Below are 20,510 nucleotides of genomic sequence, written 5' to 3' on the forward strand. Positions count from 1 at the left end.
GAAGCCACATAACTTAAAGAGTCTTCATGTGGAGAGTTGCCAAGGGAGTGGGAGAACGGGCTCACTTCAGGAGGTAGATTTGAAACCCATGGACGACAGGATGTTGAACTGGTTAAGATGTAGATTTTTTTTCCATAAATTCATTTGCGTAAATGGTTAAGAAAAACTGTTCCCGTGTTTAAATTTTAGAACATCGATAAATGTTAGCCAGAAATAAAGGATGATGCTCACAAATGTATGTAAAGTGCTCAGGTCCATTCGTCTTCAATTGGTTTTGCTTGTTTTTCAGATTGCTTGCTTCCTTTCCATCTTCTTTCTCAGCATCTGCGTTTACTCTACTGTGTTCAGGATCCGTGTGTTCAACTACTATTACTTGGCCTCACATCACCAGACTGATGCGTACAGCCTTCTGTTCAGTGGCATGTGAGTAGAAGGGTGTTTACAAACACGGGACTGCCTCCATTGCGTGCATTCTATGGATCTCTCATTTACTGCTTGTCCTTTATGGGTGTTCCACTCACCCCCGTATTTATGTGAGCTCATTGATCAGGTTTAAGTGTGAGTTAGATGTTTGATTGCTAGCTGAATCCTGCTTGAAGTTTAAAGTTACAGTAGGTTTACTAGGTTAGGGAGGCAAAGACAGGCAGCCTGGATTTACAATTCAGAGATTCAGTAAATAGGTGAGTAAATACTAGGGCCATTTGAGAGTTTAGAGGCTAAGTCAGACCTAGAGAGTTCTGAGATTCCATGGCATCAGACTGCATCGTGAAGGGCTTAAGAAAACGAACAAGAAGAATCTTTGCTAAGAGATTTAGCAAGAGTTTAGAGCGACAGCTCTAGCTTGGGCTATTATTTGTCCCTATTGTTAAATAGTCATATTGGGTATTTATAAGGGGTGGACTTAGGGAAGTTCACAGAGGAATCCGTATCTGAAGCATCTTTAAGACTTCTTTCTTTTGCCAGTTTTCCTCCAAATAATTGTAGAGTCATAGGTAGTTGTGAGTGTAGTACAAAGAGTCCTGTTGGCCTTCCCCCAGCTTCCCCGAAGGGAGACGTTTATATAGCTGTTGTATAGTATCAAAACCAGGAATTCAACATTGATATATTACTGTTAATTAGATGATAGACCTTATTTAGTTCTCACCATTTTTATCCTTCATTTGTGCGTGCGTGGGTGCGTGCGTAGATTCATGGAACCACCACTACAGTCAAGATACGGAATTGTTTGATCACACAAAATAACTCCTCATGTTGCCTCTTTGTGTTCACATCCTCCTTTCATTTTCCTCTCCCCGTATCCTCCAGCTCTGGTTCTGTGAGGGTCTCTTTTGAGCTGGACAGAACTGAGCTTAGGCAGTTCTTTATACCCGAACTTGTCAGAGTGACATACTTCAATACAACTTCAGGTCTTTTATGTAGTGAGTACAGCTCCCCTTGAGGATATTGCCATCCTTGCCGTACTGAGACAGGTTACACAGATGGTAGACTTTGAGGAAGTGTATACACAGGCACTCCACAAATTCTTAGGCTAAAGCAGTGGCAGACACCACCAAAGCAGGCAGCCTGAGGCTGGAGTTTTGCCCTGTAGGTGTTGTTTTAGGGAGATGCAATTAATAGGATTTTCTGAATGTCTCTCAAGTAAGGACAGTTCACATTAAGAATTCAAGATAAATGCAATACAAATAGATGAAAATAATAAAATGCGTTTTGCTACCATATTTTTTACATATTCTGTTTATAAATGTTTATTACAGGTTATTTTGCCGTTTGACTCCTCCTTTATGTCTTAATTTCTTGGGTTTGACACATATGGATTCATCCATCTCTCACCAGAATACACAGCCAACTGCTTATACATCTGTAAGTATGGTTGGAGCACAGTTTTTTTAGATTCATTGTCTCTGTGAGATGTATTATTGTGGGATTTCTTTTAATGCCAGCAGAAAAGTTCTGTAGCGTTTTTAGGATCTTTTTTTTTTTTAATATCAAACTTTCTTTTTTAAAGGTTGTATATGTAATTACTAATGGCTGGATAAAAATTACTTTACTCTCTTCTACTGTAAAAAGTTTTTTGGTTCACATAGGTTGTGCAGCTGAGCAATATCAATAGACCTCATTATTAGCTTTTATATTTATAATCCTCATGGACATGATAATTTTCAGTAATATTTACAAAATATTAATTTTCTTTAGGTGAAAGCCTTAATAAATAAGCAAATTCAGACATAATTGACATATAACATTGTATTAGTTTAAGGTGTACAACACAATGATTTTATGTATGTATACATCTTGAAATGACTGTCACGGTATCTTTAGTTAACATCCATCACCTCACGTACTTACAAGTATTTTTTCCTTGTGATGAGAACTTAAAAATAAATCCATTTAGTGCTTTATTTCTACTTTTCAAAAAGTCCAAATTTGTTAATATGGTTGGTTATGAGTGAATTTTCCAATGGTGGAAAGGAATATAGAAAATATAGAACTGTACTAATTTAACTTTTTTTTTTTTTTTTTTGCTCTTTAGATTATGGGTTCCATGAAAGTTTTATCCTTTATTGCAGATGGATTCTATATATATTATCCTATGTTGGTGGTAATTCTCTGCATTGCTACTTACTTTAGGTAAGAATTGTAACATCAATTATTTTTCCTCTAACTTTTGTCCAGTCTGCTCTTTTAAATATTTACTGGTTAGGTTTTGGTTGTTTGTTTTATTGTGGCTTTGGGGGAACTGGGGGTAGTTTAAAGGATTTGCTTAAGTGATGAGGTCAGGCTCTCCCTCTGAAGGTACTTTTAAGAAAAGAGAAGTACAGTCATGCTTTTACAAGTATTTAGGCTACAAAGTGATAGGATTGATTACAGAATGTTAACTCTAAGTCCCAGCCTTCAACACTGACAGGCAGTGTAGCTTATAAAATACCCCCATGCCCATCTTTTAGCCAGTAACATAAATGAGCCTTAGAGCTTTCCCCACAATCATTGCCAGGTTTCTAGAGGCCTCAGACCTTCACCAGCACAAAACATCAGATGAGGAGCAATTGTAATTAGGCAGTACATTTAAGGCTGGAAAGGACACGGGCTACTATTTTTTATAGGATTAGAAAAAAGTGATTGAATCTTGGCTAGGGTACCACTCAAAAGGAGGTAAAGACAGATGTGCTTGGCTTTCTAGCACCTTGTCTTCCCTACTTGTACATGTCAGGTGCCCTCCTCCTGTACTAGGTCTGCGGTCTTTGCTGACTGCGTAAGTGCTCTGTGACATACCAAAAAGACCGCTCTTAAAAAAATATTTATTTATTTTTAAAGATTTATTTATTGATTTATTTATTTGCGAGAGAGAGCATGCAAGCATGTGTGAGTAGGAGGGGCAGAGGGAGAGGAGAGAGAGAATCCCAAGAGGACTCCACGCAGTGTGGAGCCTGAGGCAGGACTCGATCCCACGACCCATGAGATCACAACCTGAACTGAATGAAACCAAGAGTCAGACACTTAACCAACTGAGCCACCCAGATGCCCTTAAAATATATATTTATTGATGTTAATCAGTTTGCTTTTCTGATGAAAACATTTCACCCAACCACTTTTCATTTAAATCTTGCAATACCGTTATTATAGTTATTACAAATAATATGTGTGTACTTATTAAGAAGGTATTGAGTAAACACACAAGTATTGTTTGAAATAAATTCTCTCGAATGTTTTAAAACATTTCTTTTTACCTTCTCATAGGTAAAATAAAAAATTGTATTTTAAAATAAAACTGTAAATGTGAACTGATAGTAAATCTAACTTTCAAGTGTTTTTCTGAAGGTAGAAACAACAGTAGGTTTGTGAAAATGTGTCATCATTGTGAAAATGATGTAGTAAAGGAAGAGACCATACTTTGCCTGTACAAAACTTAGTTTTGATTATATGCTTATTTATTTTAAAAGTTTATAAAACTATTGGGGCACCTGGGTGGCTCAGTTGTTAAGCATCTGCCTTCAGCTCAGGTCATGGTCCCAGGGTGCTGGGATCAAGCCCCGCTCCGGCTCTCTGCTCAGTGGGAAGCCTGCTTCTCCTTCTCCTACTCCCCCTGCTTGTGTTCCCTCTCTCCCCGTCTCTCTCTGTCAGATAAATAAATAAAATCTTTAAAAAAAAAGTTTATAAAACTATTAATGAAACATTAAGAGCTTGTAATGTGTGACTTAGGTCTTCACACGTTAGTAGTTATGTTTGCAAGATGAGCATCTCTTGCTACCGATTGTTATATGGATCAAGGAATAGATGGGTGAGATAGTGCTTTATCAACTATAAAATCTTAAATATAAAGAATTATGATGTCTAAAAGGAAAATTATTCATTAAAGGTTTTGTTTTAGAGTTAAATGGGATAAAATTTGAGTGCCAGTTTTTTTTAGGAAAAGGCAGGCCAGATTCTTTAAATTTCAAATTATCTCTCAAAATAGATATTCTATTATAGAGATGTATGAAGCAATGCCTTAGTGACATTTTCATGGTGTATTGCTTCATAGATCCATTTTCTTTTGAAATGCTGCCATAATTAGTCAGTTCCTGTGTTTTAGTTTTGTTTTTTTAAGATTTATTTATTCATTTTTTTAGAGAGAGAGAGAGACAGAGCACTCACAGAGGGGGGTAGGGTGGAGAGAGAGAATCTCAAGCAGACTCCCCGCTGAGTGCGGAGCCCAACAAAGGGCTCCATCCCACCACCCTGTGATCATGACCTGAGCTGAAATCAAGAGTCAGTTGGATGCTTAACCTACTGAGCCACCCAGGTGCCCTACTAATTTCCATGTTAGCAGCCATCCCCAGAGTTAATATTCAGACTTAACTGCCTAGAGTGTAAGGCTGTTTCCTGACACTTTAGAGAAAGCTATGACCTTCCCAGAAACAAGGATCTGGTTTGGGGCTTCTCTTCCTGGGGTATTGTATTCCCACAAGGATATGAAAATAGTAAGGGAATTATTTAAAGTCACTGAATTAGCATGACCATCTACCCAAAACCCCAATTTTGCTCAATGGTAAATGGTATATTAAAGCAAGGAGATATATTATGATTTTTTACACATCATCAGATTTACAGTCAGAGTTTTTGCATATCGGTCATGTAAAATGGAAGACCTTCACTTTCTTGTAGCTGTTCTACTGTTTTTCTTTCCTCCCAGCGTGCATACGCCTGAATCCCTGCCCCCCCCCGACACACACACATATTCATTCCCTGCTTTCTCCTTCTTCCTCTCTCCCCCTCTTGCTCCATGTATGTGTTTAGGCTTATGCCATTAGGAGTACATCAGTGAAAAAGTCTGAAAACAAAGGCAATGAAAAGAGCTTGGTCTTTGTTTTGGATTTAAATCCCAGCTCTAAAACTTCTAAATGATGATTAGCAAAGTATTTAACCCCTTGAGCCTCTGTTTCCTTATCTGTAAAGTGATTATTTCTTGAGGATTACAGTTAGAATAAAATAAGAGATTATCTGTAAATTTGCTGATGTATATAGTAGGATCTTAACAAATATAAATATTAATCCTGCCTATCCATCCATGGCTTCTTTCCTCGTGTATCATATTTTCAGAGTATTCTTGTCCTATACAATAGTGAGGTTTAAAGTAAATACCAAATAAGATAAAATAATAGCCCTCAGATAAGATATAGTAATAAATTCTGAGTGTATAATTAAAGCTATTTAAATGGAATTGACTCTCAAGTTATTGAAAAAATTGAACATGAAAATCAATTTGCATAATTAAGATTTTCTAAACCAGGTTATTTTACACTTGGGAATATTGGTTGTGTGTGTATTTTCAGCATTAAAATTGTTTGATTATAAGAAAAGAATAAATTGCATTTGTATTGCAGCCACTGTTTTGTATTACATAATAATTTTCTGAAGGTATACTAATGGCCCAACTCAATTTATTTTTGTAAGAAATCTGGGTATAATGAATACCATGTCAGTGGAGTACTGGCTATATAAACTTCTTAGAAAGAGAAATAAGTCCTTCTTAAAGACAAGTATAACTACATAACTTGCTGTGATAACTAATAATAAAACATAGGCTTCTTTGGGGTGACAATACTAAAGAACAGTTTATCTAAACATTTACAATGAGAAATAATGGTTGTCTTTTTTAAAATCTACTTTTATTAGTTTGGGAACTCGTTGTTTGAATCTACTTGGTTTCCAGCAGTTCATGGGAGATAATGATATGACATCAGACTTGGTTGATGAAGGAAAAGAGTTAATCAGACGAGGTAAGATTTGTCTTTTAAAATAAATGAAAGGAAAGTACTAAGCCTCAAAATACAAAATTAGTGTTTGTATAATTTGTAATTTTTAGTTTGTCTTCAGAAATGAATGTTTTTGGGGCGCCTGGGTGGCTCAGTTGATTAAACATCTGCCTTCAGCTCAGGTCATGATCCTGGGGTCCTGGGATTGAGCCCCATATTGGGCTCCCTGTTCAATGGAAAGCCTGCTTCTCTCCCTCTGTTCCTCCCCCTGCTTGTGTGCGCGCTTTCTCTCTCTCTGTATCAAATAAATAAAATCTTATAAAAAAAGAAATTAATGTTTTTTAGCTAAAAATCTACATACAACCTTCATAGCAAAAATAATTTGAAAACAAAAGATGGTTTCATCCATCTTTAAGAAATCCTGCAGCAGAAATGTAGTATGTCCTCAACTAAATAATGCTCTTGGATGGCGTTGGAGTCATTTTCGTGTTTTTCTGGAAACAGATTTGCCAAGCTCAGTACAACTACCAAATTCATGAGTTGAAAGTATCATCAGTTTAATACCGCACAGGAGATCATTCAAGCCAAGGCTGGTTTTGAGAATACCATGATCATTAACAACCTGTTAGAATACATGGCACTGTACTAGAATCTAATCCCAACACTGAATACATCAAATTTCCTGATGTTCGAGTGCTGGTAGGGAAAAGAGAAAACAAAACTTTGAGTGTGGGACATTGATTCCTAGACATTCTCCCTACGTGGGTCTGGAGCTTTTGTGTGATCATTAGTTAAATATAAGCCAAAATATTGTGTGGCTCCAGTAGCAGCTGTTGTAGCCTTCCAGTTCTCTCCTAGGAAGGTGGGGTCTAGTTGATAATAATGGTTCCACTGCTTTTTACGTTAATTAGATCTCATCTGGAGTATCGTATTTAGTCCTCGGTAAGATTTCAACAGTAGAACTGATAAGTTAGAGGTATTTAGAGAAGGACAGCCAGAACTATGAGACTGTAGAGTGTATCTTATGAAAAAAAACACTGAGTATATAGCCTGAAAAGAATAAGGGAAAGGACTTTTATGCAGAAAGAAGTATCAACTTAATTTAGAAGGTAAGGCAAAGAAAAAGAAGGTACCAACAAATCTGAGATCACCATGAGGAAGAACTTATTCCTCTAAAACTATTTAGGCAAGGCCTAAAGGTCATCTCCAACAAAAATACAGAAGGTATTTTCTTTGGACTTAGGTGACCTCTTAGGTTCTTTCCAACAGTAACCTATTACTTTTGACTTTGTAGTAATTTAAAGGAAATTGGTCATAGTAAAGGTGATACCTTTACTTCAGTTACTCTACGTCTAATTAAACCATGTTATACCAAATTTGAGACCACTTTTCTGTCTCTAGAGAAGAGAAAAAGGCAAAGGCAAGAAGAAGGTGAAAATCGAAGAAGAGTAAGTATAGTACTTATTAATTTGCTTAACCTAAAGACTAATATGAAATAATCATAAGATTTTTACTGATTTAGAACTGGCTAAAGACCAAAGAACAGTGGGAAAATGACATAGGGCGCGTTTTTTAAAAAGATAATTTTCATAATTTCAGATGTACATGCTAAGTGTTTTGTCAGACCTGTTCTAAAAAGTCACTTGTGTCCAGTGTCTAGCAGTTTCTTGCCTAAGGTCGGTGCTCTGTGAGTACTTAGTGAAAGAATTAATAAATTCATACAATCTTCTTATTAAAGTCATTTTGATTGCTTTAAAATTGTTATGCTTTTTGGTAATATGACATTAATTGAATTCCTCTTCAATTTTCTTCAGTCCTCTGTTTGCTGAGGCAAACTAAACTTCCCTAGAGAGTGAAAAAGCAGAAAATTAGGAAAATTTAGTCACGGTTACCACAAATTTACAACACGTGAATACTACTGGAGAAATAAAGACTCAGAGGAGGAGACATGATAGCTGTCTTCATATATGTAACATATATGTTACAGTTCATGTAAAAGGAGGCTTGTTCTTTATTTCAGAAGACATCATTGGAACCAGAGAGTGGAAGTTACTGGAAATAGATGTCACCTCTCGGTGAAAACTTCTAACTTCCACAGTTTATCAAAATTGTGATGGGCTGCTCACAATACAAACTTCCATGTCATCTAATAAGAGAGCCAATGACATGGCTATTTTAGAATGAAACCCTACAGTGCAGGGGAGGTCGAATAAGGTGACCTCTGAGGTTCCTTTCAGTTCTAAGAATTGATTGAGTAGTATCCCGCTTCATATGGTTTGACGACAGCTATCTAATCATGTTTGTATACAGCTCTAATTTTGCTTTCGAAAGTGACTTTTCAGGTCTCTGATATGTGTAGTTTGTGTACATAGGAGAAAGTTCTTTTAACATCTCAGGAGTTACTGGGAGTTCTCTTAACTTTTATGTGGTCAAGCTAAGCCTGTTAGACAGAAGAATTGAAAAAGTTAATTATAGCTAGCAAAAATGTCTATCAGTGTTGATTTGGAAGAAAGTTTGGAGACTATTAAAATCATGTAGAGACGAGAAAAAATATTTTTGAAAATTTTCATGGTACTATGTTAATCATACTGATTATCTGGGGAATTTCTGATGAAAATCACTAAATTCTCTTACTCTATACATACAGTCTGTTGACACTGATGAATACTTTCTGCCTGTGCGTTCCTTTGTGACATATTTATTTGTGTTTCTGACTTAGGAATGGAAAGAACGTTATGGACACAGTAGAGAAGATTCCACTAGAAACAGAAATGTTCATGTTGACTCGAAAGAGTCAAGCCTCTCAGATCTTAGTACCACCCGATGTAAGTCATTTATTTTCTAGTTCCCTTAGAAGCTGTTTTCTTATGCTTGCTTGCATAGAGACTGAGAATTAAGACATCCATTCAAAAATGCTTTTAGAGAACTGTAGAGGTGGTTCTGCAGTGTCTTTCCTTTTTCACCCCTCAAGTGTATAGAAGGAAAGGGAAACTCAAGTATGCATTCGGATAGGAGATGGAGAATTGGGACAATGCATGAAGAGTTGTAATCATACAACCCTAAATAATATCAGTGCTTATCCCAGGCATGTTGTAGGCAGGTGTTGATTTCTACTATTTACCTAGATGTTGTTCTTTACTTTTCTGTTAGTCGATGTAGGCAATTCACTCATTTTTATAACCTTTTCCTGACTGACCCATATGTCAGATACTTTCCCAGGTATTCAGGGATATAGAGCAGTTTATTTCCTATCCTTGGGATGCCAGTTAATTTTGTGAGGAACTGATACCAAGTAGAAAACATTTGCCAGTGGGTTGAGTTAGGATACCTCCTCACATCCTTGACCCTGCCATCTGCCCCTGGGAAGGTGGCAAGAAACCTGTTTTTGCCCAGGACTGACCAGAGTAGATGGCAGAGGAGGTTTGTCTTTGGGGGAGGGGGAGATGCAGGAATGCTGAGAGAGTAGAAGGGGACACTCCTGATGCCGAGGGAGCTCAGCTCACGGGATAGAAAAAGAGTTCTTTATTGGGAAAGGATTTCTGTGATAAAATAATAGTAACTGAGCATTTGGGAATGAATGGTACTTAGCCAGGTGAAGGTGTTTTAGGCAGAAAGATGAATGAGTGACTGAAGAGTACCTTTGGGAGAATGCAAGTTTGTTTCTGTGATAAGATCCTAAAGTATGAGGGGCCTGATAAGAGGTGAGGCTGCAGAGACAGTTGGGAAGCAGGTATTACCAGGCTCAGAAGTGAAGTCTTTCAAGTGAAGATTTCAGTCAGGAAAGGAACATGTTCAGATTTTTGGTTTCAAAAGATAAATTTGAACGTAAGGCATGATTTCCAGAGAAGTGGGACACAGAAACCGATTTAACATCTGTGTTGGTAATGCGATCAAGAAACGAGGGCCTAAAATAAGCAGTGATCCTGGGGATGAGGAGGAAAGGATGTGTTTGAATGAGATTTAGGGTAGAAGAAATGGGAGAGAGCTAAAGGTTTAGTTAAAGCTGGGAAAGAGAGGCGCCTGGGTGGCTCAGCCAGTTAAGTGTCTGTCTTCGGGCTCAGATCATGATCCCAGGTCGGGCTCTCTGTTCAGCGGGGAGCCTGCTTCTCCCTCTCCTGCTCTGCCTCTCTCTCTCTCAAGTAAAATCTTCAAAAAAAAAAAAAAAAACTAGGAAAGAGAGAGGAATTCTACAAAGATTTGGAAGCTTGCTTACCGCGGAGTAGGAGTTGACACAGTAGAAAGATGTGGGAGTGTGAGACAATGTTGAAGAGAAGAGGAAATACAACGCCTTAGGATGATGACTTGAAGAGAACCTGGAATGTGGGAGGCAACCAATATTTGCTGAATGAATGAGAGAAAAGATGAATGAGAGAAAAGATAGGGCTGAATGAATGAGAGAAAAGAGTCCAGGATGACAAAAGCGTAAGATATGATCAAATTGGCTTACCTTAAGTTTTCAAAAAGAGCTATATCATAAAGTTCTTTTGAAGCTATTGGACTGCTCAGAAGAACATTGTGAAAATTTAGATTGTTTATGAAGAAAACCCACCCCATCCACAGAGAGAGAAGGGAGAGTTAGTGCAGTAGATCTGTACTGACCAAGATGGTCCACATTACCCACATGTGGCCATTGAGCATTTGCAGTGCAGCTGGTGCCCCATGTTTAAATGATAATATATCAGATATATTGAACTAGATTAAGTCTGTTAAAATTAATTTCACCTGTTCCTTTTTACTTTTTTCATGTAGCTACTAGAAAATTTAAAACTAAATACCAGGCTTGCATTTTGTTTCTGTTGGACTTAGCTACCCTAAACTCTTGTCTCCTAGGAAAAAGACTCAGGCCTTTCTTGAAGACCTGGAGTTGAGTACACCTTAAAGAAAATTCTAGCCAAGAACTGAGATACGGCAGCCCCTGGATTCACTGTGAAACCAGTTGAAACTTGATAATGAACAGTTTTATAGTTCATATGTTAAATGTTAATTCTGATTCATATTACTTGAATCTTTGCATTGTACCTGCTTCTGAGCTTAGGCTAGCTGCAAGGGAGAAATTTTCCTTGTTATTTTCTATCATACCATTTCTCATTTTAATCTGATTTTTAAGGAATCAAGTAGTTATCTTTTCTTACTATTGTCTTCACAATCAAAATTCAGATCCTTTATAATCTTGACTTTTTTTTGTGACTCTATAGACGGTAACCCATAAAGACAACAGAAAAGTAGACATATTTTTTTTCCTTCCTTTACAGCAGCATCCAAATATACCAGGGCCAATAACAGGACTGAAAGGGACCGAATAGAACTCCTCCAAGATGTAGAACCTTTGGACTTTAATGCAGAAACATTCACTGATGATCCTCTTGAATCTAAATCAGAAAGGTAAGCTCTGGCTGGGTCATTTTGGCTTCAGCATTCTGAAATTTTGATAACATAACGACCTGATGAGATAAACACAAGGAAAATGTTCATCTTTACTCCTAATAATAACCATATTAATCAACCTTGGTAACTTTTTATACCTGCTAATGCTTTTATATTTTAAAAATTATAGCATCCAGTGGTGCTGGATAGCTGAAATTGCTATCTCCATAAACTACTAGTGGTATTCTAAATAAGAAAGAAAAATTGAAATGGATAGTAAGGATCTTAACAATGTTTATATGCCTATTTCTAATTATCCCATTTATGAAATTAATCATCTTTAGCAACGGCTACATAGCCGTGACTGGGTGTCAGACACTATTCTAAGCGCATTACCAACAATACTGTATTTTATGGTTGTCAGTCCAATTGGATTTGAATCCAGAGAGGCTTAGTAACTTACCCAGAGTAACACAGCTTGCAAATGGCAAAGTCAGGCATTCAAACCCCAGGACTCTGGCAGTAGAGTCTGTGCTTTTAACCACTGTGCTCTGTGAAAATAATTAAACAGAAGCAAAATATCATATGCATGATGATATTTGCTACAGTATTGCCTGCAAACAGCAAAAACCCTGGGATATTCTATTTCTGTTGAATAATCAAGAGTGGTTATTAAATCTTCATTTCCATGATGTGTTCACAAGTCCCTATCCCTTTCTTCTTATATCTCTCACCCTGTCATACGTGTATTCTGGGCTCTAAAAAAGCTGTTGATTAATTTATAATTAAGTAAACCCCCTTGGGATATCATCTTTGTAAGTTTCTGCTTTCAGCTACTGAATAGATTTTACAAATGATGCTTACAAAGTATGTAGCCGCTTCCTTTTAATGTGTCCTTGTTTTTCTCTCCTCCTTTGTTATTTTTGATGCCTCAGATCATTTCTTTATCCACCTTTCAGGTATCAGCCTGGTGGACGATACCTCTCGATGTCTCAAACTGGAATATTTGATGATGTGTAAAGTCTGAAAGAATTTATGGAACAACTAACCAAGATCAACACATCAGTCCAGTCTTTATGAACATATGTGTGCCCTAGAATTTATACTGTACTTGTAGTGAAAAGTGTCAGAACAAAAAAAGGCACTGAAAGTTACTCACATCTTAGTAATAATAGTCTATTGCCCATTGAATAGAGTGTCATCTTTTTTATTACACACCATTCCTGAAGTGTCTGCCTTAAAAGTACCGGTGTAGTGGAAGGATTCAGTTCATGAGAAAGATCAGTATATGTTGAGAACAGGTAGTTCGGTTTGTTTCAGATTAACTTTTTTTGGGAAAGTTGTTTTAAAGATCCAAGAAAGTCATACGTCATAACTAAATAACATCATACGGTTTTGTTATTGTGATTTACGTTTTTGCTGTTTTTAAAGAATATGGTAATCCTGTATTTCTCAACGAGATGGAGACCTCAAATAATAATGGTATTCACAGAACCCATGTCTTAAAACAAGGCTTACTTACCAGACATAACTGAATGTAGAAAGCTCTTTTTCAACTCTATATGCAAATTAGTGAGGTTTTTGCATGTATAATTAAGATTACACTTCAACTGATAGTGTTAATATCTTTGGCATGTGTACTATAATTGGGTGATGTATTATTCTTTCAGTCTTTGCTAGTAACTGGAAATTCGTTTATGCTTTTGGTATTGCTTTGTAAAAGATTTTCATTTCAGGGAGAAATGTTCACCTTTATCATTCAGCATATTGATTTAAGTATTGATCATTCCACTCAAAGAGAATCTGAAGCATTAATGGGAAATAGTGGGTTGTTGTTTTTTTGTTTTGTTTTTTGTTTTTTTTTTAATAACCAAAGAGTCCCACAAAATTCTCTAATTTTTAAAGGTGCCTATTGATGCTTTGTGGAAAATAACATTTGGTTACTTAAAGGTAAAATGTGATTCCACTTACTATTATTATTATTAACACTTAAATTGTGGTTTATGTGTAATAATTTTGTTAAACATGCTTATTATTTTAAAAAAGCGTTTTTAAACTTCTGTGTTTAAGCCAAAGTTGGGTATATTTTAAATCATCAGTGTTTTATTGCACAGTGAATATTGCACAGTTAAACACAACATGCTTGCAGAGAGTTTTTTATGTCCCTGAAATGTTTACAACTCAGAGAACCCCTGCTATGGATTCATCCAGTGGTGACTCTTTGTGAGCTTTCCGCAACAGTCTCAATTTAACACCTGCTCTTCTGTGTAATTTTTAATAGTGCTCGCTTTCACTCTGAAGTATCCCAGGTTGAAAATGAATTATATGATCACCCTAACAATATGATTGTATGTTTCTTGAAGGTAATCTTCCCTTGAATCATAATTTTAAATTTTTTATTTTGCTTTTTACTTAGATACTATCATGTAAATTTTAAGAGACAGATCCATGCAGATACTGAAAGGAATAGTGTATCATCCTAATTATCTGATTTTGTTCAATTTTATGATATTTGAGGTTAGATCCCCTTTAAAATAATTATAAATGGATAGACTTTATTCTCAGTCAAAGGTTATACAGGCTGCCCATTTGAGAATACACACACAGCCTTTCACTCTAAAGTGTGGTCAGAGAGCTGTAGGCCAGAAGCAGAGATCATTTGGTACTGTTTGTAATTTCATGATTGACCATTGAATATCTCGGGCAAATTATGTAACCTTTCAGTGCCTCAATTTCTTCATTCATGAAATGAAGATGATACTTGCTATTTACCTATTGATCTACCTCACAACTATTGTGAGGGTATATTGAGTTGATGTTGATATGCTGGCGTTTAAAAAACAAAACAAAATAAATTGTTTCCTGTGCTACTTTTCCTAGTGGTACTTGAAGGTGTGAAATGATCAGCCCAGTTTCTTACAATTACAGAGAAGCTTTTAAGTCCCCAAAGCAAAAACTGTTTTTGGACTAATTTATCAAAAGTCCTTTGAAAATAGTATTGTTGTATATTTGGTCTTTGGGTTTACCTTGGAATATTTTCCTTAAGTATAATGTTGTTTCTCATCAGGTTTTGTCATGAAACCCAGATGCTGTAGAAGAAATAGAAGCAGAAAAAGAGATTATCCAGTCACTTTTGTAACTTATAATGCCCTAAAATAAATTGATAGGAATATGTAGGGGAATGTACTACTTTCCTTTATAATAATTGAAGTGTATGTAATACTTACTTCACAAATAACCTAGCTCCTTTTGTGACTTCTGAGTTATTTCCAAAATAACTTTTGGTTGTTTTAAGTCTAGAGTGTTCAACTTTTTAAGCAGAACTTATCTTACAGGATTTTATATATGATCATATTAGGAAGGTTACCTGGCTGGGTAATTTGAGTTCATAAGGTAATGATTTAACCCCCGAAGAATAAAGAGTTTATTGGTGGGGGGAACTAAGTTAGTATTTGTTAAGCCACCTTGTGTAAAAAAAGGTGGAGTAAGAACAGAAGTTTTCTGTTTGGGGAAGCTTATTAAAATGTAATGACCTCTACTGCAAAACATTACTACTAAATTCATACACTTTAAATGCAAAGTAATTTCCTGAAGAATTACTTATGACGATTAGCTTTTGATGTCTTTCTTACGTAATAATAGATATCTGGTTAAATTTTCTAAATTATTTTTCTAAATAATCATTAGGTAAGCATATTCAGTAAGCCAGTAATTCAAAACAACCACTGCAGAAAGTAATCACCTGTAAGTTGCTAATTAACTTTTGTTACTACATCAATAACTTTATCTTATCAGTGGAGCTTTTTTATAAAAATCATTATTAAAATAAGAAATAAGGTATAAGCCGAATTATTAAAATTTACTCTCTTACCAAATGAATCAAGGGCTTTCGAGTACTTTCAACACACAAGAGGTCCTCATTTCACAAGAGTGGTAAGAGGGAAATCAAAACATTCATGGGTCTTCCATTTATAAAAAATAGATCAGAAAATTGGACAATCCATGCCATCAAAAATAAATACTGTGAATTGATTTGTTTTTGGACTCTACTGTTTATTAGAATATCCGTTCTTAAATTTACACTGGTTGTGTACCCAAATGAAATTAAATGTGGATAGGAAGTCAATTTGTGGGATTTTTTTTTTTAAGTATACTTCAGTGTATGGATGAAAGAATTTCATTTATATACAGTAACAAACCTCATTTTTTTATCTTGTAATAGAGTCAGGGAACGTTCTTGATGGTGTGTTGATTACTATCTTAAAGGAAAGTAAACTCTCCATAATTATGATTCACACTGTTCAGTAATGTGAGTTTTGTACTTGTGATTTGAGTGGACCATGCCTGAAAATCACAAGGATAAGTATATTTGCACTAAAGAGGCAAAACATGTCCCTGAAAAATCTTAACATACTTGAATCTCCAAAATGTAATGGATCATATTACATTAAATTCTAAATGTTAAGGAGTAAATGGATTTCGAGTTTTATCTTTCCTTTCTTTTCTTCCTTCCTCATTGATTTTATATCCTCCTTCCTTTCTGAAGCCTGTCTTTACAGTATGACTTTTAATGTGCTGACAGGTTTTTTTTTGTTTTGTGTACACTGCTGTTTCTGATGATGATCAGTACACTCAGAAGGAACTAGTTCTGATTTCACATCCCACTACTTGAATAGCAGTATTGCACCTAAAGTAGTGAAACAGATTTTTCTAGACAACTAAGCAACATCTGAATGTAAATGTGATGTATGCTGGCTCGGTGTCTTGTCTTTAGGTCACTAAAGAGGGCACTTCATTAAAATGAATTACTCTCAGTGTAATGTTTTGGCATAAAAATGGATTTCCAAAAACAGTGATTGTTAAAAACAAAACAGAAAAGCAAAAAGATTAAGAAACTTGGGATGCCTTTTTATGAAAAGGAATTCATAAATACCCTACATTGTTGTCAAAGTTTTCATTAGGAGAGGTTAGAACAATACAAGAAAGAGGGTTACAGAAGGCCTTCTAAAATAAGAATTCCCTCCATGTAGGGTTCTTTTTCCCAATGGACTTTTTCCTGCTCAGAGAGCTAGAAGACCAAGCCGTGTCATCCCTTATCCCAACTCCTGCAGACTAGGCCCTATGAATCGTCTTGCCCAGCAGAGCAGGCCCTAGCCCTGCCCGATCCTTAATCCCATCAATGGGGACAGGACCTCACCTCTAATTCCTTTCACACTCAGCCTGGTCCTCCTAAAATTTCATTATCATTGTCAAAAGATTTGTCCATTGAGGTTGGTTGAAGCCTTGCTATAATTTTTAATTTGTTAATGAAGCAAGAATATTGGCATGTTCCTCTTCTCATTGATATCCTAAAAGACATTTGTTTTTAACATACTCCCTGGAGAGAATTAACTTTTTTCTCCTGAAAATCTTTTCTTTAGTGGGTATCTTGATCTCAAATCATCTTATAAAAGGAGCTTTTTTTTTTCCCTGTACTTAGTGCAAAAGAGTAGAAAAAATGGTTTACTATGGCAGACATATGTTGGGTAAAGTCATAATTTATTAATCTGACTGCACAACACCATTTTGAGTCAATATTATTGATATAAATCGTATCAACCTAGTCACTTAGAGCTGAATTTCTCAAAAGAATGCTGGCTAGCATCTTCCCTACTTAGTACACCAAGTTGTAGGGGAGAGACTTGTATTTATTTTATTAAAAGCAATCCAATGGATTTGTTTTTGTCCATACTTTGAAAACAGCTTGAAGGATTTTTCTCATTTTAGAAGGTAGAAAACATGTGGACATGTCTTTTAAATTACTGTAATCTAATAAATATTTATAAATTCTAGTATTGAAAAAAGAACTCTAATATTGATGTTATTTTCTGGTGTTTAGTTTCTGTAAAATGTTTTTGTAGTAACTAATTGTAGTGCTTTTAAGCAGTTTAAAAACCATTCTCAAATAAGTTCTGCCCACATCAGATTTCCTTAGGGCAATATTCCAAAGTTCAGTAGTCCAGTGTGAATTTGAAATACTCCTTCACCCCTTCAGTGTCTTTTTATATATACCAGTACCCAAGCAAAGTATACCAAAAGCCTAATTTCTCTGTTGCATTAATAAAGTACTTGTTGTTTATCTAATTCAGTGGATTAGGTGAAATAGAAGATAAGTCTTTTCAAATGTGCATCTGATCATAATTTTTCTAAATGTTCATTATGTTCATCTTTGGTGCATGATGCCAAATTTATATTTAATCAGCCATTACTACCTGATATGTAATGACAAATGTTTTCATATCTGACCAATGAGTTGTAGATTTAACTATTTTTCTCTGCAGATTCTCACTACATTTTCAAATATGTATTTGGAAAAAGCTGCAAAGTGCTACCTATAAGTAAGTTAGCATCTTTGGCCTTATCTATGCATAATGTTCTCGGTTTGGTTTTGACAAACTCGTGGATTTGCAATTGCTTTATAGTATTTTAACTTATTGTGATGTAATGAATTTTTTGAAATGTTTATTTGATTAGCTATTAAAATATAGGAAATTATGTGGCTTTGCATGAAATAAAGTACATTTCTACAAGTTCCTAAGAATTTTGCTGATTATTTATGTGTTTCATTTCATACCTTCTTTGAATTAAACTCCTAAGGAGCCTGAAGCTTTCTTTGTTCCTTACAAATATATTACCACTAATATTATATTACATTAGTAACATTACATTACAAACAAAATATTTTAAGATAATTAAATATGTGTACTTTAGGTTCGACATTACTTTATCCAGTGTTTATAATTAAAACGAGTAATTGTTACAGAAATTAGAAATCGATGAAATTTAAAGCAGGAAAACAATAAAATCAGCAAAACCAAAAGCTGGGTGCTTGAAAATATCAATAAAATTGATTAAATCCTAGGCAGGCTAAGGAAACAGAGTTGCTTTCCTTTATACCAAAAACAACAATTGAAGTTTGAAATTAAAAACACAATACCATTTATATTAGTCCTAGCTAATGCAATTTAAGGCAAGAAAAGGAAATAAAAGATATACAGATTTGGAAGGAAGAATTAAAAGTGTCTTTGTTAGCAGATGACGTGATTGTCTCTGTAGAAAATATAAAAGAATTGACAAAAAAAAAAAAACCTTGGAATACATGATTATACTAAGTTTGCTGAATACAAGATTAATATACAAAAGTCAATCACTTTCCCATATAACCAATGGACAAATGAAATTTGAAACTAAAAACACAATACCATTTATATTAGCACCTCCAACAGTGAAATGCTTAGGTATAAACTTAACTATATATATATATAAAATATATATGATCTATCGATCTATCTATACATATATATGTATAAAATGCATTACAAAACTGATGAAAGAAATTATAGAACTAAATAAATGGAGAGATTCTATGTTCACAGAAAGACTCAACACTGTCAAGATGTCAGTTCTTCCCAACTTGATCTATAGAGTCAATGCAATCCCAATCAAAATTCCAATAAGTTATTTTGGTGGATATTGACAAACATTCCAACGTTTATATGGCAAAGCCAAAGACCCAGAAGAGCTAACACAATATTGAGGGAGAAGAACAGAGAATTGACACTTAAAAACTTAACTATACAACTACAGTAACCAAAACATTGTGAGACTGACAAAAGAGTAGACAGATCACTGAAACAGAATAGAAAGCCCAGAAATAGACCCACACATAGTCAATTGATCTTTGACAAAGGAACAAAGGCAATTCAGTGGAGAAAGGATATTTTCAACAAATGATGCTTGAACAACTGAAGAGCCACATGCCAAAAGGGGAAGAAAAAAAAAAAAGGAACCTAGACACTGCTCACTACGCTTTTCACAAAAATTAACTTAAAATGAATCAAAAACCTGAAACTATAACACAAAACTATAAAAGTTCTAGACGATAACAGAAAAATAGGTGACTTTGGGCTTGGCAATTAGTGCATATCACACAAAAATGTGTTTATGTGGACAAGAAGACCTATAAGAAGAATGTTCATAACAGCATTATTCATAACATAACCATAACCATAACCATAAACAGTTCAATAAACAATAGATTTATTTATCCAACATGATGGATATATCATGAAAAACTAAATGAAAATGAATTAATTGCAGCTATGCAACAACATAGATGAAGCAGTCAATAAAAACAGTCTTTGAGGAAGCCCAGACAGTGGCTTTACTGGACAAAGACTTTGGTTGTAGTTGTTTTTTATTTTATTGATTATTTTTTTAAATTATTAACATATAATGTATTACTTGTTTCAGGGGCACAGGTCTGTGATTCATTAGTCTTACACAACACACAGTGCTCACCACAACACATACCCTCAACAATGTCCAACACCCAGTCCAACATCCCACAACCCCCCTCCCCTCCAGCAGCCCTCAGTTTGTTTCCTGAGATTAAGTCTTATGGTTTCCTTCCTTCTCTGGTTTCATCTTGTTTCATTTTTTCCTCTCTTCCCCTATGATCCTCTGCATTGTTTCTTAAATTCTGCATATCAGTGAGGTCATATGATAATTGTCTTTCTCTGATTGACTTATTTCGCTTAGCATAATACCCTCTAGTTCCAGCCATGTCATTGCGAATGGCAAGATTTCATTTTTTGATGGCTGCATTATATTCCAGTGTGTGTGTGTGTGTGTGTGTGTGTGTGTGTGTGTGTGTGTGTGTGCCACATCTTCTTTATCCATTCATCTGTTGACGGACATCTGGGCTCTTTCCATAGTTTGGCTGTTGTGGACGTTGCTGCTGCACACAGGTGCAGGTGCCTCTTTGGATCACTACGTTTGTATCTTTGGGGTAAATACCCAGTAGTGCAATCACTGGGTCATAGGGTAGCTCTATTTTCAAATTTCTGAGGAAGCTCCATACTGTTTTTCAGA

General features: G+C 35.4%; 1 protein-coding gene across 5 annotated transcripts in view; it reads left to right on the top strand.

Annotated features, from left to right (window-relative positions):
* LMBRD2 (LMBR1 domain containing 2) overlaps positions 1-17,006 on the top strand; it is a 43,262-nt gene extending 26,256 nt beyond the window's left edge. The window contains exons 11-18 of one of the 5 annotated variants that reach the window (XM_028098006.2): positions 290-423; positions 1,755-1,860; positions 2,531-2,628; positions 6,154-6,257; positions 7,635-7,681; positions 8,953-9,058; positions 11,486-11,615; positions 12,533-17,006. In XM_028098006.2, the coding sequence (XP_027953807.1) occupies positions 290-423; positions 1,755-1,860; positions 2,531-2,628; positions 6,154-6,257; positions 7,635-7,681; positions 8,953-9,058; positions 11,486-11,615; positions 12,533-12,617 (810 nt within the window). In that variant the 3' untranslated portion in view covers positions 12,618-17,006. Of the gene's footprint in view, positions 1-289; positions 424-1,754; positions 1,861-2,530; positions 2,629-6,153; positions 6,258-7,634; positions 7,682-8,952; positions 9,059-11,063; positions 11,307-11,485; positions 11,616-12,532 lie in introns of those variants that run through there. The other 4 variants (XM_028098008.2, XM_028098007.2, XM_028098010.2 and 1 more) reach the window with 4 other exon arrangements.
* Positions 17,007-20,510: the final 3,504 nt, after the last annotated feature.

The sequence above is a fragment of the Eumetopias jubatus genome, unplaced genomic scaffold, assembly GCF_037043125.1.
Source record: "Eumetopias jubatus isolate StellerSeaLion01/CBP00866 unplaced genomic scaffold, mEumJub1_p1.0 scaffold_5, whole genome shotgun sequence".
In the NCBI taxonomy this organism is placed as follows: domain Eukaryota; kingdom Metazoa; phylum Chordata; class Mammalia; order Carnivora; family Otariidae; genus Eumetopias; species Eumetopias jubatus.